Source organism: Tribolium castaneum, chromosome 6 (genome assembly GCF_031307605.1).
Source record: "Tribolium castaneum strain GA2 chromosome 6, icTriCast1.1, whole genome shotgun sequence".
NCBI lineage: Eukaryota > Metazoa > Arthropoda > Insecta > Coleoptera > Tenebrionidae > Tribolium > Tribolium castaneum.
This window is the reverse complement of record NC_087399.1, coordinates 3,701,645-3,716,815: the sequence shown is the minus strand read 5'-3', so window position 1 is coordinate 3,716,815 and position 15,171 is coordinate 3,701,645. Positions and strand designations below refer to the sequence as shown.

Sequence of the window (15,171 nt, the reverse complement as noted above, 5' to 3'; positions counted from 1 at the left end):
TACCACCACTTGCATACTGCACTCGCTGTTCCACCCACACCTCGCCAAAGGTTGAAATAAAACCCAGAGTAAAGTAACTCGTCATGTTGAAATAAATAAAAACTATTTACATAAGTACAAATAATGGCAACAGCTAGGAACTTCAGTCATTGTCGTCTTTCTTCTTCCGGAGTTTGCCTTCCCTTTGTATGGTTTTCGTGACGAGATCCACACACTCCGCGGCTGCACCCTCATCCCCGTTCACGATACTCGACAAAGTCATAATATACGAGCATGCGATGCGCAGCACCGACAACTTGGACAGTTTCTGGTTGTGCGAATAGGACGGAATGGCCCTCCGGAGGGTGTCAAAGGCCGCACTGATCGTATGCACTCGCGTCCTCTCCCTGGCGTTGGCCTCAATCCTCCGCTCCCTGGTCATGTTCTTGTAGTTCCTCTGCTCGCGCCGCGGCTGCCCCAGGCCGGGGAACGTCTCCGCGGAGGTGCGGAGGATGCGCTCGGCGTCCGCGTCGCTGGCCCCCGGCGGCGGGTGCACCGGCACCCGGGGCGCGGGCGCCTTCTTCAGCAGCGCTACGGGCTCGTCGCGGACGGGCGACGGCGGGCGGAAGTAGCCGGCGGGCTTGGGGCTCCAGGGCCTGAAGGGCGCCTCACTCTCCGCTTTCACTTTCAGACACATGCGCTTCTTCAGCGGCCCGGAGAAGGTCTCCTGCACTTTGCGGGGTTCGGCACATTTGCGCTTGTTGCGGCCCGAGATGGGCGAGATCTTCACCTCGACGCTGTCCTCGCTGGAATCGGTGGGCGAGTGCACCGCGAAGAAGTCGAGCATCTCCGGGGGCTGGAGGCCGGCGCCGTTCGTCATCATAGTACCGGGAGCATCGGCGATGTGCACTTGCTGGAGCTCCAAACTATACTAAGTTGACATGAAATGTTGTGTAGTAAATGTGAATAGGAGGGGTGTGGGCGCCCTATGTTGGCGCCAGCTGTCTCGCCGCTGTTAGTGTGAGAAGTAACAGTCTTGCTGGGTTTGGAATGCATGCTTCTGGCAGCAGGTGCGCGCCGGAGAGATTATAAAGAGGGCCTAATCGAACACTTGGATTTTGGCGGAACGGGGCGGAGGTCATTTACGCCGAAACGGAGCCCAGTAATTAAAAGCGTTGGGAAAAATCGGCGCCAACGCTGGGCATTAGAAAGTGTCGTCAAGAAACGGCCTTCAGACGCGTACTTGATATCATTACCAATTAGATAATTGCACTGTTACTTAACGAAAAAATTGGCTCTTTAGACAGCGCTAACAGCACATTCAGTTCGTTTTAACACCTTGTCGGCAGGACAAAAATAATTCATTTACCACTCAATATAATTTTTTTTCAAAACTGCATGCGTTTTTCATTCCTCACCTATTACTTTCCTATTACTTCAAATGAAACTTTTTTTTAATTTAAAGTTGATCGTTAGTCAGCGTTTATTTTTGTCATTAACTCATTAACATGGTAAGATTTTGCGAAATGATACACGCGCTAACGCACTCAAAAAGCCAAAAATGAGACACCATTATTGCTAACGATTCAGCTTAATATTAGTGAAACCGAAAAAACGCAAAAAAAATTAATTTTTGAGTTGGATTTCGACTTAATTTGGTGATTCTAACAAAGTAAATAGTGGCCATTTTACAATTGATTATTGGGAATACTGGTTTTGCGATCAGGGCAAGCCCTAGAACCGGTTTATTAGCGTTTCATTTGTTCCTCATTTGACCAATAAAAACCACCTCCCTGTCGAGCTCCTTGTTATCTGCTGCACAAAAAATTGCAACACGATTAAAATGGTGCTTGTCATTGGACAATGATGGGCTAGTGCACTCCCAACTGTAAAACAGACCAATTACCAGGCGCTAAAGAATCGCCGAAAAAGTGATGTTTTATTTGCTAATGATTGCTGCTAATAATTTTCATTATTTTAAAATTTTAACCTGCGTTATTATAAAAATGCAGCATTTTAGATGAAAATTTTCGAAGTAGGTAGTAATTGCGATTTTGGCTTGAACACGTGTTAACGGATTCTAAAAATGACCATTTTGTTCAGCGAAATCTCATCAATAATTGCGAGTTTCTAGCTTATGCAGGTGCTAAAACACTCAAGAAAACCTAAAATGACAGCATATTTTCTAAATTTATTGTGGTTATTCCAGCAAAATAAATATTTAGTGGCCATTTACAACTCAATGGCTTAGAGTGGAAACCTTTTAACTCCAATTTTGGTCGAATTTTAGACTTTAATGGCAATCACTTAAATAGTCAATCAGAAATACTCTAAAAATATTTTTTAAAAATTTGACCGCTGAAATTGCATAGCACGTAGACCGCCTTTGATTTGATTTTGGTTTGATAATTTTTTTTTGAAAATAATTATTCTACAACCAATTTTTACGAGGTCTTCAGTTATTCGTTATCTGCCATCAGAGGAAATAATTTTCAAATTAAGATTTACGGAAAAATGGAGTCTAGGAGTCTCCAGAACAGCCTCAGAAATGTCTCGGCGATAAATTTTTCTCAACTAGAAAATTGTGTTCTTGTAGTAGACGCAAGATAACAAAAAAATTACGATTGAATAGAACTTAAAACAGTAATATCTAAGGATTACCACAACTTTTATAATAATTTCCAATATAAAAATTATTTTTTTAACATTGCCTTTACTTGTTACCAAACGTATTAAATTGCAGAAATTAATTAAATGATGTAATTCCAACATCAAATTAATTTATAAATGTGCAAAACATCTATCTGCACAATTTATAAAAAATAATAGGGATAGTTTTCTAAATATTTGTGCTATTAATAATGTAGTATTATTCCTCATTTTTCTCATTATCAAGTCAGTACATAACATTTTCAAAATAATTACTCTTTATGACCATATTAAGTTTTTTTCGTCTCCTGTAAAATTAACTATTATGGTGTTTTTTTTTTTTTTTGAAGAGGAATACGTATCTGGTTTTGTGAGCAGGGCCAGCCCTAAGACCGGTCTCATTTGTTCCTCGAATACATAATTCGGCCAATAAAAATCACCTCCTTGTCGAACTCGTTTATCTACTGCACAAAAAATTGCAACATGATTAAGACCATGTCTATCATTGGATACTGATGGGCCAACTATAAAACAGACCAATTGCAATGAATCGCCGCGAAAACTAGTGTTTTATTTGTAAATGGCAGCTGATAATTTATTTATTCAGTTACATTGATAAAATTCGGAGAGATGACAATTATTCCGTAATGTATTAGTTCCTTGCCGTTGCTTTTATGGCCAATGCATAACGGTCGTTTGAACTTCCTTTTTATTATCCTTACTGTCAGATGGTGGCAGGAATGGCCCACTTTAGAATTTTTGCGCTGGCGATGTTAGCAGGAAGCACCTGTACTTTTATCACATGCTGGAAGGCGTGTGCAACTGTCACACTTTATTAATTGTCATATCTTATCAGCGCATTTTCGGTCGAAAATCTCCCTTACCGCGAATTAACTATGCACGTGTTATTAACGTAATTATCAGTTCCGCTTCGCATTGAACATTTATTTTCGTAGTCAAGCCGGCGAGGAAAGCACCGGTAAGTACCGGTTTCTCAAGTTTTTATTTTTGATTATGGCCAATTAATTAATGCTGACCTTGCGATTAACAATTATGTTTTTTGTGAGATTTTTTATGCGTTAAAATGGCTTCTGTCAGATTTTATGTTCCCCTAGTCTCATATTTTATAACCAGTCGGGGGAAACACCTGTACGGTTTTCCGCCTGTCATCTTCCTGCTAAACGGTGTTATGGGCTTCATATGTTGGCAATGATAGAGTCGTTAGTGTCATTGGGGAAAGCACCGGTTTTTCATGTTACTAGCCCAATTAATGCGCAATTGCCACAGTTGCTGTTGCGAACTTCTTTCATTAATTACCGATTTTTTGTCGAAGCCAATTTCCAAATTTGACCGGAAATGAATTGTTTTTGTCAACGGGACGTCCTGTGAATGAAGTTGTTTGTCGTAAACACGGTTTAATTCGGCCAAATTGCCGTTTAACTTTGAGGGTCCTTTTACGACGTTTGTCGTAAAGTACCTGCCAATAATTGAAAACTTGCATAATAAAATGATTCGCCCTAGCAGTAATAATTTTCCCACCTGTCGCCAGTTGTTTAACTTTTATTGACTTATTATTGCGAGCGCAGCTTGACACCTGTCACCCCATTGACATTCCTCATTATCGATTTTAAACTCGCCTTTTGCCCAAGTCGTGTAAACAAACTCCGTGTCGTTGGGGCGAAAAAAGCAATTTAAAACGACAGCGACACTTTATAATCCCATCCACATGTGCATGTTTCTTATCCGGGGGAATCCTGGGATATTATTTTAGCGTCCAGCTGTGCGCCATAAAGCGGGCTTTGCTACTAAAATTAGTTTAAACGGTCGCTTTGTTTTCGATTATTGTGGAATTTGTGAGCGGGGGACACCTGTCGCCGCCTCTGATATTGTCCAAATAGCTGTAGAAAGGGAGATAAGATTTGGGTGGGTGTGAAGAGATGTGTGCGCCACTGGCTGGATCAGTGACCGTGGCCAGCTGGCGCCAGAGTCGCGCCATAAATAATACCGCACAAGTAGTGCTACAACAGAGGAATGCCACCGGCCAGATGGTCGCCCGTCAGAGGCCACCGACGATCGTTTGCACCACGGAATTGAAAGACGCCAGACAAGGACGCAAAACGATGAAATTGCACAAACACCCGAAATGCTATCACTCTTCAAACCCTTCCGTATTGTCCTTACGTATCATCGTTTTATCATGAAAAGTTTTGTCATTGTTATTGCATTTGTTCCTTTCGTTTTGTTACTTTTATGAAGTTCTTCCCCAAATTTATGCAAAAATTCGAGTTTAAAATTATTTTTCGAGTATTCACCTGTTACCAGATAACAGTAGTCAGATGACGAGTCTTAGACAAAAATAGCAACATTGCACTAGATTTTTTGAAACTACACAAAAAAAAATTTTGAATGGATATGGCAACTGAACTTCATACGCTGCTGACGATTTCAAGCTATTCGTATTAATAACAAATACGACAAACTTCTTGTCTAGATTTTGATGTGTAAAGTTTATTTGCTTTTCGTAGAACACAACTCTTGTTCTACTAAATTTCTGTCACTCTAAATTTTGAGTTTCTACTTTTACGAAAATATGGAGCCTCTTCATAGGTTTATACTTTAGTTTAAATTGAAAAATCCGAACTGTTTTATTACGATTTTTTCTATGACAGTATTATATTAGATGCATTCTTGGTCAAAAAATGGCAAAAGCAAAACAGTAAATGTGCTGTTTTCAGAAATTCTTCAAACAGGACGATTTTATTTTTTAAATGCTAAATTTTGACACCATTAGGACATCGTTTTAGAATTGAAATTTTGACGTCATTTATAATTTTTTTAAATGACAACAGACATTTTTTATTAGTGTTTTAGATTCGGAAATAAAATTAACTAGACGCCCTCTGGTGATGACTTTTGAACTATGTCGAAAACAGTAAAGAAATTTTCGTAATGCCATGTTTAACTGACATTTAATGAATTGTTCAACAATTTTGCGTGTATAGTGTTAATTACTTACAATAGAAAGAATTACTTTAAAAGTACGTGGTGGTAAATACTAGCGTTGACTTTGGTTCTGTAGTTTTTCGTGGTATAAAGTATTTATTGTTGGAACTTGAAAGTGGATAAAAAGTGAAAAATATTTAAATTTTGATTACAAAGTGTTATCAAACAGTTGTCTAATTAAAGATTATAAGTAATGGATCACAGCGAACACAAAGTTTGGCCCAAGAAACCTATAAATTAGTGAAGTGTTATGAATTTTAGGTTAGAATTTTCCACTGAAAAAATCATGAAATGCTGCGGTAAATCTACAAAACTACAATAAAGATTAACAACTGCTGATATATTTAAACGTTAATTATGCCAAAAGGTAGGCTTTTCAATGTCTTTGTAATAATTTTCCAATAAAGAAAGTGAACCAAACAGTCATTCGTTATTCGTATTTTCCTCGTCATTTCTCATTTGTCAACATAAGTTTCTTGCTTCAAAGATGCAATAATCATTCCGCATAGGCAATGTAATAATTGTGAAGCCCCAAAATTCGTACAACGCTCAAAATATCCGAATAAACATTTTCCCGCCATTTATGGTTACTGTTTTCGACCTAGCTCAGTGGCGCCCCCAACGGTAATTTTACTTCCGAATAGTACCCATTTTGTCTTTCTGGTAAGTATAAAAAAGTTCAAAAAATACAAGAACAAAATTTAAAAAAAGTAGAAAACAATAAGAAATAATAGAAATTATTGGAGTATTGCACAAAAAGATTTGTTCTTTTTAGTTCTTGCTTTATTTTATAAGAGGTCATTGTTTTTTTTTATATTCTTGTGTTTAAGTGTAATATTAATTATTTTCATGTTAATTATAAAAAAATATAAGAAACAATTGCTGTGTCGCTTATAAAATGCGTCAGGAACAAAAAGATGAAGCTCATTTTGTTTAAATGCCAATATTTAATTTATTTTATTAAATTAAGTTTTTTAATTTTTAATTTAACTTTTTTCTTACTATCTAAAACAGTGACAAAAATGTCGGTTGTCATTTAAAAACCTTAAGAATGACATCACAATTCAAAAACAAATGACATAAATGTCAATATGATGTCAAAATGTAGCATTTAAAAAATAAAATTGATGTTTGTGTTTTTTTTCGGTTCAATTTGGAAAAAAATGAAAGATTTTTGGGAGTGATTGTTTATTAGGTCACAGATTCTTTAAGGTTATCATAAAAAAAGTTTATATGGATCTATGTCCGCAAATGCCCCTTGTTTTTCTTTAAGTAAAAAAACAGAGAAAGAAAACAGAAAAAGGATAGTGACGAAACAATGCAGACAATGATTAAAAAAGACAAATACAGGATACTGGAAGAAAATAGATGGTGGATAAATAAAGAAAAAGTGCACCTATTTGCGAATACTTATCCGAATTCAAATAGAGCGTATAATAAAGAATAGACCATAGAAAACAAAGATAATAAGTATACACGAGTGGAGAAAAGCTAAACTAAAAAACTAAAAATTGTTGTGTAAAAAAAGTGAATTTTTTGCTACTAAAGTTTTCATTTGTGGATAAGTTGTCTACAATTAATTTAATGAATTCAAAAATTTTTAGAATCTAAAATTTTCCTTCGAAAAAGCTCTAGAAATAAGCTTTTGCTTTTTTATTTTGAATTCTACATTTTTAGAATTTGAAATTAAGATTTCAAAAACATTTAGACGATCTCTACAATTTTCGATTTCACCTAGTCCTACAAAATTTTTATTTCATTTTATATTTTATTTTAGTCTTGTTTCCACGTTGATTAAAACGATGTGGGGTGCTATTTAAAATTTTCCAGTAAAGGACAAAGGATAACACCTGTTAAGACCATATTCTCATTTAAACCTAGATTTCTAAAGACATCTCTAAAAATGAGCTACAACTTGAACTTGCATTTATAATTTAGGTGCTTTTTTACCGCGAATGAGCAAACGTTTATTTTTTTCCTTTTTGGACATTTCCTACTTAACTAAAATGAAAATAACCCATTTCCGCGTTCGAAATTGGGTGAGTCGTCGTCAGTATTGACACCCGTCCAAATGGCTGTAGTTTTGGTGCAAGCAGCGCTCTCAAGCGCTTTTCTGTCTCCAGTTTGCTGATTTACGACACCGCATCTGTGCTTTCCTCCTCCCCGCAACACATGCATCATATCTCTACGTTTTACAGATTTGTTTTCAATTTGTTGCGGATAATTCGACCACATGGTATCCGCACCTGACGTCACAACAATTCACCAAATCAAAAATAGCACCGAGTGCCGTTTTCCTTCAATTATCGCTCGATGACGTTCGAAGGAAAACTGCATGACGCAATTTGCCCGCTTTACGATCAATTAACACTCGAAATCGTTAAATTTTGAGAGGATTTTGGCGCCGCTCGGCCTCCAAAATTCAAACAAAGGGATCTGCCACACGTGTGCCTCTCAAGTGATTTTTCCTGGAGCCCTAATTACCCTTTCCCTGGTGCTAAAATAATGGGAACGGCCACGTGCGGCTCACCACCAAACACTTTATTTTTACGACCATGGCCGTACCTGTGATCGTGGTTGGGTGCCAATGGCCCGGAAAGATTATTACACGAATTGTTTGCTTCCTCGAATTTGTTTACCTGTTGATGGACGGGTAATTAACTTCGCCTTTGTCTATTATTGGCATTTGGCCGAAACAGGTGTTTGGTGCGACTTTCACCTGGCAATAATGCCAATTTCTCGAGTTTGGCTATTTTATTGCGTGGAAGATGTTGCTTGTTTGTTGTTTTCGTAAATAAACTAATAACGTGGGAGTAAACATAGAAGCGAATAAACGGACGGTTTTATGGTGGAAATTTCAATTTGTAATCGTTTCCCACGTAATTCCACTTTAAACAATTCGACCGTCTTCACAAAATATTGAAAACCATTTTTTTTGGCCAAATCTACTCGTATAATTGATGAATATTGAAATTTCTTAAAAGTGCATAATAAGTTCAGATTTTTCACCAAAAAGCAAAATCATCAAAGTAAAGTAAAGTAGACAATGTTCTGGAATTTTCCAGGCCTGTAAGGTGATTTTCCAGTTCGGGAAATTCTGAAAAAATTAAGTCCAAATACCTCATTTTTATAATGACATTTTTTCACTGTTTTTTATCATTTTTTTGGCTCAACGACATTTTTGACGAATTTATTGAAAATGAACTCTTGTAAATTAGAATTTTTACAATTCGGAAGTAAAATTACCGTTGGGGGCGCCACTGAGCTAGGTCGAAAACAGTAACCATAAATGGCGGGAAAATGTTTATTCGGATATTTTGAGCGTTGTACGAATTTTGGGGCTTCACAATTATTACATTGCCTATGCGTAATGATTATTGCATCTTTGATGCAAGAAACTTATGTTGACAAATGAGAGATGACGAGGAAAACACGAATAACGAATGACTGTTTGGTTCACTTTCTTTATTGGAAAATTATTACAAAGACATTGAAAAGCCTACCTTTTGGCATAATTTACGTTTAAATGTATCAGCAGTTGTTAATCTTTATTGTAGTTTTGTAGATTTACCGCAGCATTTCATGATTTTTTCAGTGGAAAATACTAACCTAAAATTCATAACACTTCACTAATTTATTGATTTCTTGAGCCAAACTTTGTGTTCGCTGTGATCCATTACTTATAATCTTTAATTAGACAACTGTTTGATAACACTTTGTAATCAAAATTTAAATATTTTTCACTTTTTATCCACTTTCAAGTTCCAACAATAAACACTTTATACCACGAAAAATACAGAACCAAAGTCAACGCTAGTATTTACCACCACGTACTTTTAAAGTAATTCTTTCTATTGTAAGTAATTAACACTATACACGCAAAATTGTTGAACAATTCATTAAATGTCAGTTAAATGTGGCATTACGAAAATTTCTTTACTGTTTTCGACATAGTTCAAAAGTCATCACCAGAGGGCGTCTAGTTAATTTTATTTCCGAATTGTAATATTGTCAGGAATGAAATTATTTCACAAATTAAAGTCTATGATACACTGATATAACATCAGGAAGACCGTAATGTTGCAAAAAGATCTTCTCATTTTAGCGTCTTATTGCAGAAATTTCCAATGAGCATTGAAATTAAATGAGACGTCTGGATTCACTATTTATTGTTAATTTGTCACTCGATTTGTCAATTTAAGTGAAAGTTTGTTACCGTGTACAGTCACGATCACAAAGAATGACACCTCTTTCAACAGAGTCGGATAACAAACGCCTGACTAAAATCTTTTAGGTCACAAATTTTAACAAACAGGTTAGTCTGCAAACTATCAGTTAATTTAAAATCAGTTTAGAAACTAGTCAAATTTACGCATCATTCATTTTGATAGTGACTGTAGGTATTACCACATGTATGGGTAATGATTATTTTTTTTAACCATATTAACACTGCAAATAAGTACTAATTTAGTGATAAGCTAGCTCGTCACAGGTCGGTAATTTTTGATTTTCGATGAACTTATTTTTCGTCAAATGGCGGCGTGAACGCGGCTTTGGCATCTCACGTCTTTAGGCGCGTCGTGGGCGTCGCGAAGAAATACCTCTCGAAGTAGCGTCTCGCCAGGTGTGTTTTAGTCTACACAACGGCCGTCGTATGTAAATATAAAGCGTCGGCGGCGTCAAAGCGGCGCCGGCCGTTCCGTCGTCCTGTCACCGACACAATGCTCGATAAAATTAGCCGGCAGCAGGAATGTGGTCAGATGTTTCGTTGTGTTTTTTCGGGCGATGCGGGTGAAGAAATCGCGCCCTCTTTCCGAAATAGGCGGCCGCAGGTGGCGAACAAACCGGGACGCATTATGTGGACTGAAAGACAAAAAGAAAGACCGAGTGAGTCTGGCAGAGAGCCGCTCCTTGGCGTCAGATAGTCGCTTCTATTCACTATCCCAGCCGATTCCAAGAAGAAAGAGCCCAGAGCCGGACCCAGCGAAATCAGCGCCAGATGTGCGTGCGACGCCCACCGGGGCGAGGAGTCCCAGATGTGCACTTGACTTTGCTGTTTAGCTCGACTATTAGATTACGGTACAACATCTGGATGGATCGTAATATTTGAGCGAGGGTAATGGAAAACTGTTACTGCCAGCGGATACAGCGCGGGTTTAGCGGGCTTTGTTGCGAGAAATGAGGCGAAATGCATGCCAATAACGGGCGCATTTGCTGAGAAATGCACTGATAATTTCGTTTCAGTGGTTTACTGGTACATGTTACACGCAAAAGGGCAATTATTTTTTTTATTTTCTTAATTACGGCTAAACTATTCTAAAAAGTGGAACTGTTTTAATCCTTACCAATGCAAAATGATTCAAGGAATCGATTGGCATCGAGAAAATTGCCAAATTCCCAATAGTTTTTTAGTTATTAATTTTTTAAAATTTTACCAATTTTTGCATTTAGCAGCAATTTGCTCGAAAACTATTAGTCGGAGAACAATAATCTTTTTTGAAAAAAATAGATAATTCAAAGAGCTTTCCAACGATAATACACTTGATGAAGTTATTTCTAATAGTTCCGGAGCTATTGCTCGAGAAATGGTCCGGGTACCCAAAACCGACAAAAACTGCGACGAAAATTGAAAAAATCAAACATCAAAAAATCGAACATTTGGACTTTTCGTGGACTTTTAACAACTTTTGTGGGTTCTTAAGACATGTAGAAGTCCATAAAAATTGGCTGGAGTTAGTTTAAAAAAATTTTTTTTTCACCTCTTTGAAGTTAAGTGTATTTATTATTCAAAAAATTTGAGCAAAAAAATTGTAAAATTTAAATTGCGTGAAAAATTAGTATAATAGAGAAAAACAGCCGCTGAATCCAATGGAACAAACCGCACTGCTCTACGTCTTTTAGTTTTCGAGTTATGAATTTTTTTAATGAATAAAATTTTTCACCATGACAAATGGCTACCCTAAATTTAGGCAAAAAATTTTAAATTTTTAATTCTTGTGAAAAATTGATATAATATGTAAAATGGGCCGTAGAATTCAATCGAACAAACCGCAATGCTCTACGACTTTTAGTTTTTTTTTTATGAATTTTTGTAGTGAAAAACTTTGATCGCCTCTGTAGCCGGAACCGTTGCCCGGAGCGGCTCCGGGTTTAGACGAAAAAATAGATAAAATTAAGCGCTATCAGATGGTTTTTTGTTCGTTGTTCTAAGTCTTACAGTTTCCGAGAAAAACGTAAAAAAAGATTTCCATTTTTACTTTTTTCAATTTTCAATCGCCAATTCCGGCGAAACTATTAAAGATATCGAGAAATGGAAAAATGGAGGATAACCGGAATAAAAAACTTTACAAAATGGCATAGGACTCAAGGCGATATCTCGCAAAATTTTTTTCAATTTTCAAACGCCGATTACGGCCAAACTAAAAGAGCTAGAAGAAAACGGTTTGTTCCATTGTAAAGAGCATATCAAAATCTATAAGATAGAATAGGTTGCATTTGATTTTGAGACACTTTAAAAATTGACCGATTTTAAGGGGGGGTGTTAACTTTTTTTAATTTTTTTTTATTTTCTCATTTACGGCCAAACTATTCTAAAAAGTGAAACTGTTTTGATCCATACCTATGCAAAATGATCCGGGGAATCGATTGGCATCGAGAAAATTGCCAAATTCCCAATAGTTTTTTAGTTATGATTTTTTTTAAATTTTACCAATTTTTGCATTTATCAGCAATTTGGTCGAAAACTATTAGTCGGAGAAAAATAATCTTTTTCGAAAAAAATTGATAATTTAAAGAGCTTTCCAACGATAATACACTTTATAGGGTCATCTCTAATAGTTCCGGAGCTATTGCTCCAGAAATGTTCCGGGTACCCAAAACCGACAAAAACTGCGACAAAAATTGAAAAAATCAAACATCAAAAAATTGAACATTTGGACTTTTTGTGGACTTTTAACAACTTTTGTGGGTTGTTAAGACATGTAGAAGTCCATAAAAATTTGCTGGAGTTAGTTTAAAAAAAATTTTTTTTTCACCTCTTTGAAGGTTACTCTTTGAAGGAAATTTGAGCAAAAAAATTGAAAATTTTAAATCTCGTGAAAAGTTGGTATAATACAGAAAATGAGCCGCTGAATCCAATGGAACAAACCGCATTGCTCTACGACTTTTAGTTTTTGAGTTATGAATTTTTTAAGCAAAATCTCGACAAAAATTGGAAAAATAAAACATCAAAAGTTCAATTAATTTTTTTGCTTTTTTATAAGAGCACGAGAGAGTTAGGAAGGCATAGGAAAATCCATGAAATAATATTACTGGTGCAATTCAAGCGTGACAAAGTCCTACTTTTTTTCACTAGATACGTACGTATTTAATTTTTGTTACATAATGTAGCACAGTGAAGGTTTTATTTTTGATTTTTGCATTGATAAACGCCTTGCATACCTCAAATGTATTCTTGGGATTCTAACAAAACGTTAAAAGAAAACAAACCAGTTGTAATTTATTTAATGAAACCAGAAATACGTGTGTGGCACTGTTTTGGTAGAACACGTGTGTGCATTTTTCTCCGAAACCTCCACTTGATCCAATGAATCTGCACCAGGTGTACCAACGCCTCCACTTTCCACAATTTGCTTATTTTTCTAGTCTAATCGGTTTTATTACACAAACTGTGAAACATGCTTTTGAACCAAATTGCAAGCCATTTAACCACAACTCAAAAAAATAGCTCCACCCTCAAGCACCTCCGCTAATAACCGAAATTAAGCTAAAGCAAGCCCGCGCTTCCGGCACGGCTGGCATTGTACCACCGCCGATCTCACATGTGCTTCCGTTCGATGCATAAATAAATACCCGCGCTAGAGGAAGTTCCAGCATAAACAGTCGCGATGCTGGCGGCTAATTTTGGACCCGTTTCGATAAAATAATCCAGTGAAAAACTACATCGCCTCGACAAGAGATTCTCTACGGTTCAGGTAATGGAAGGTCAGACGCAACAGGTGTCTCCGACTTGGGCACCCCACTTTAGACAGGTGCCATGGCCATGGAGCCGCACAGGTGATGTTATCGCAACAAAACCGACTCGGATGAATTAATTCCATGCCGCTAACGACGTGCACCCATGAAAGGATTATTTTAATTGGGACGGTAATTAGGCCGACGCCTAGGATGGGGTTATCGGGAGGGCAGGAAAAGGTCACGTTTTATCATGAAAATCCTGCGAATCCGCGTCATTTTTTTTTAATTTTCTTATATATCATAGGATTTGAATTTTTTTCCGAGTACAAATCAGGTTTTAATTTTTTTATTTTAAATTATTTTATTTTAATTTATTTTAGTTATTGATAAATAATTGTCACCCTGACCATTCTTTAAACTTCTTTAATGAGGAAAGACATTAAATGTCCATATACAGCTAATGATATCACTTGAGATGATGGCAGTTTTGAAAAAGTAGTTGCAAATTTAAATAACATAAAAACGGCAAATAATAGTTAACAAAAGCATAATAATAAATAATAAATAATTTGATGCCTGTGGTAAAGTCAAGCTCTGTATAATTGTCAGTTCTAACTTAACCTTTCAGAAAATAGCCATATTCAAACTATGAAAAAATATAAAAAGCTGACATGTTCATACTGACATTTTCCGTTAATTTATAGAAAATGCTATGTTGTCAGTCATAATTGTTAACCATAGTACGCTAGATTTTGGACATTTTAATTTGTAGAGGTTCATTAAAAAAATCACTGTTGCTGAACCCTTTGCCACATAAGTGATTTTTTTTGTACTTAATACCAGGCGATTTTTTAAAATTTCGATCTAGTTATCCATGACAGTTATCTCAGTATTGCGCAAATAACAAGTGTTCAATAATTGTTCTGGTCAGATCGCCTATGTGTGGCAATTGTCACAAAAAACGTATGTCTCGGATAACATTACAAAACAATGACATATGACAGCTGTCAGTGCTGTCAGTGTCAGACTAAAAATTCGGCCAAAAATTCACACGTTTAACTGAGCTAGCAGAGTAAATTCTTGAACGTCTGCATACAATTATCATGATTTGCAATGTGATTTTTATCGAAAACTCCTAAATGCAAAAATAAGACAACATTTAAACAGTTGACAGCAAACCATATGAACATATCACGCAACCTACGTTCATGCTAGAAGGAGGAAACCACAGCAAACCACGACCAGAACAATTATTGAACACTTGTTAACTTCAGCATTGCTTTATCTGTCAATATGTCCAAAATGTCATGGATGACTAGATCAAAATTTTGGAAAATCGCACGGTATAACTGAAGGTTCAGAGAATCTTCGGGACTCTTCAACATAGTTAAGTATATCTTTCAAGGCTAGTATGATTTTTGAAAATTGAAGATCAAAAAACGGTTGAAGATCAGTTTTTTTTAATGGAAAATGAACGGCAATCGAAAGAAAAACCGTTTTTATTCAGTGCAGTCCAAATTTTCAAAGTTTCGAGTCAGGTACTGTGAAAAAATTTGATGCAAATAAAAAATTACGTTATTGTCC

At 36.4% G+C, this 15,171-nt stretch overlaps 1 protein-coding gene across 1 annotated transcript; it reads right to left on the bottom strand.

Annotated features, from left to right (window-relative positions):
• Nucleotides 1-69: 69 nt before the first annotated feature.
• Nucleotides 70-1,353, bottom strand: net. The gene has a single exon (XM_962827.4). It carries the CDS (start codon nt 860-862, stop codon nt 143-145), a length of 720 nt encoding a protein of 239 aa, XP_967920.3. The 5' UTR covers nt 863-1,353; the 3' UTR covers nt 70-142.
• Nucleotides 1,354-15,171: the final 13,818 nt, after the last annotated feature.

Bases quoted from the DNA above. Each gene is read 5' to 3' on its own strand.
- net (XM_962827.4), bottom strand. From the start codon at position 862: ATGATGACGAACGGCGCCGGCCTCCAGCCCCCGGAGATGCTCGACTTC.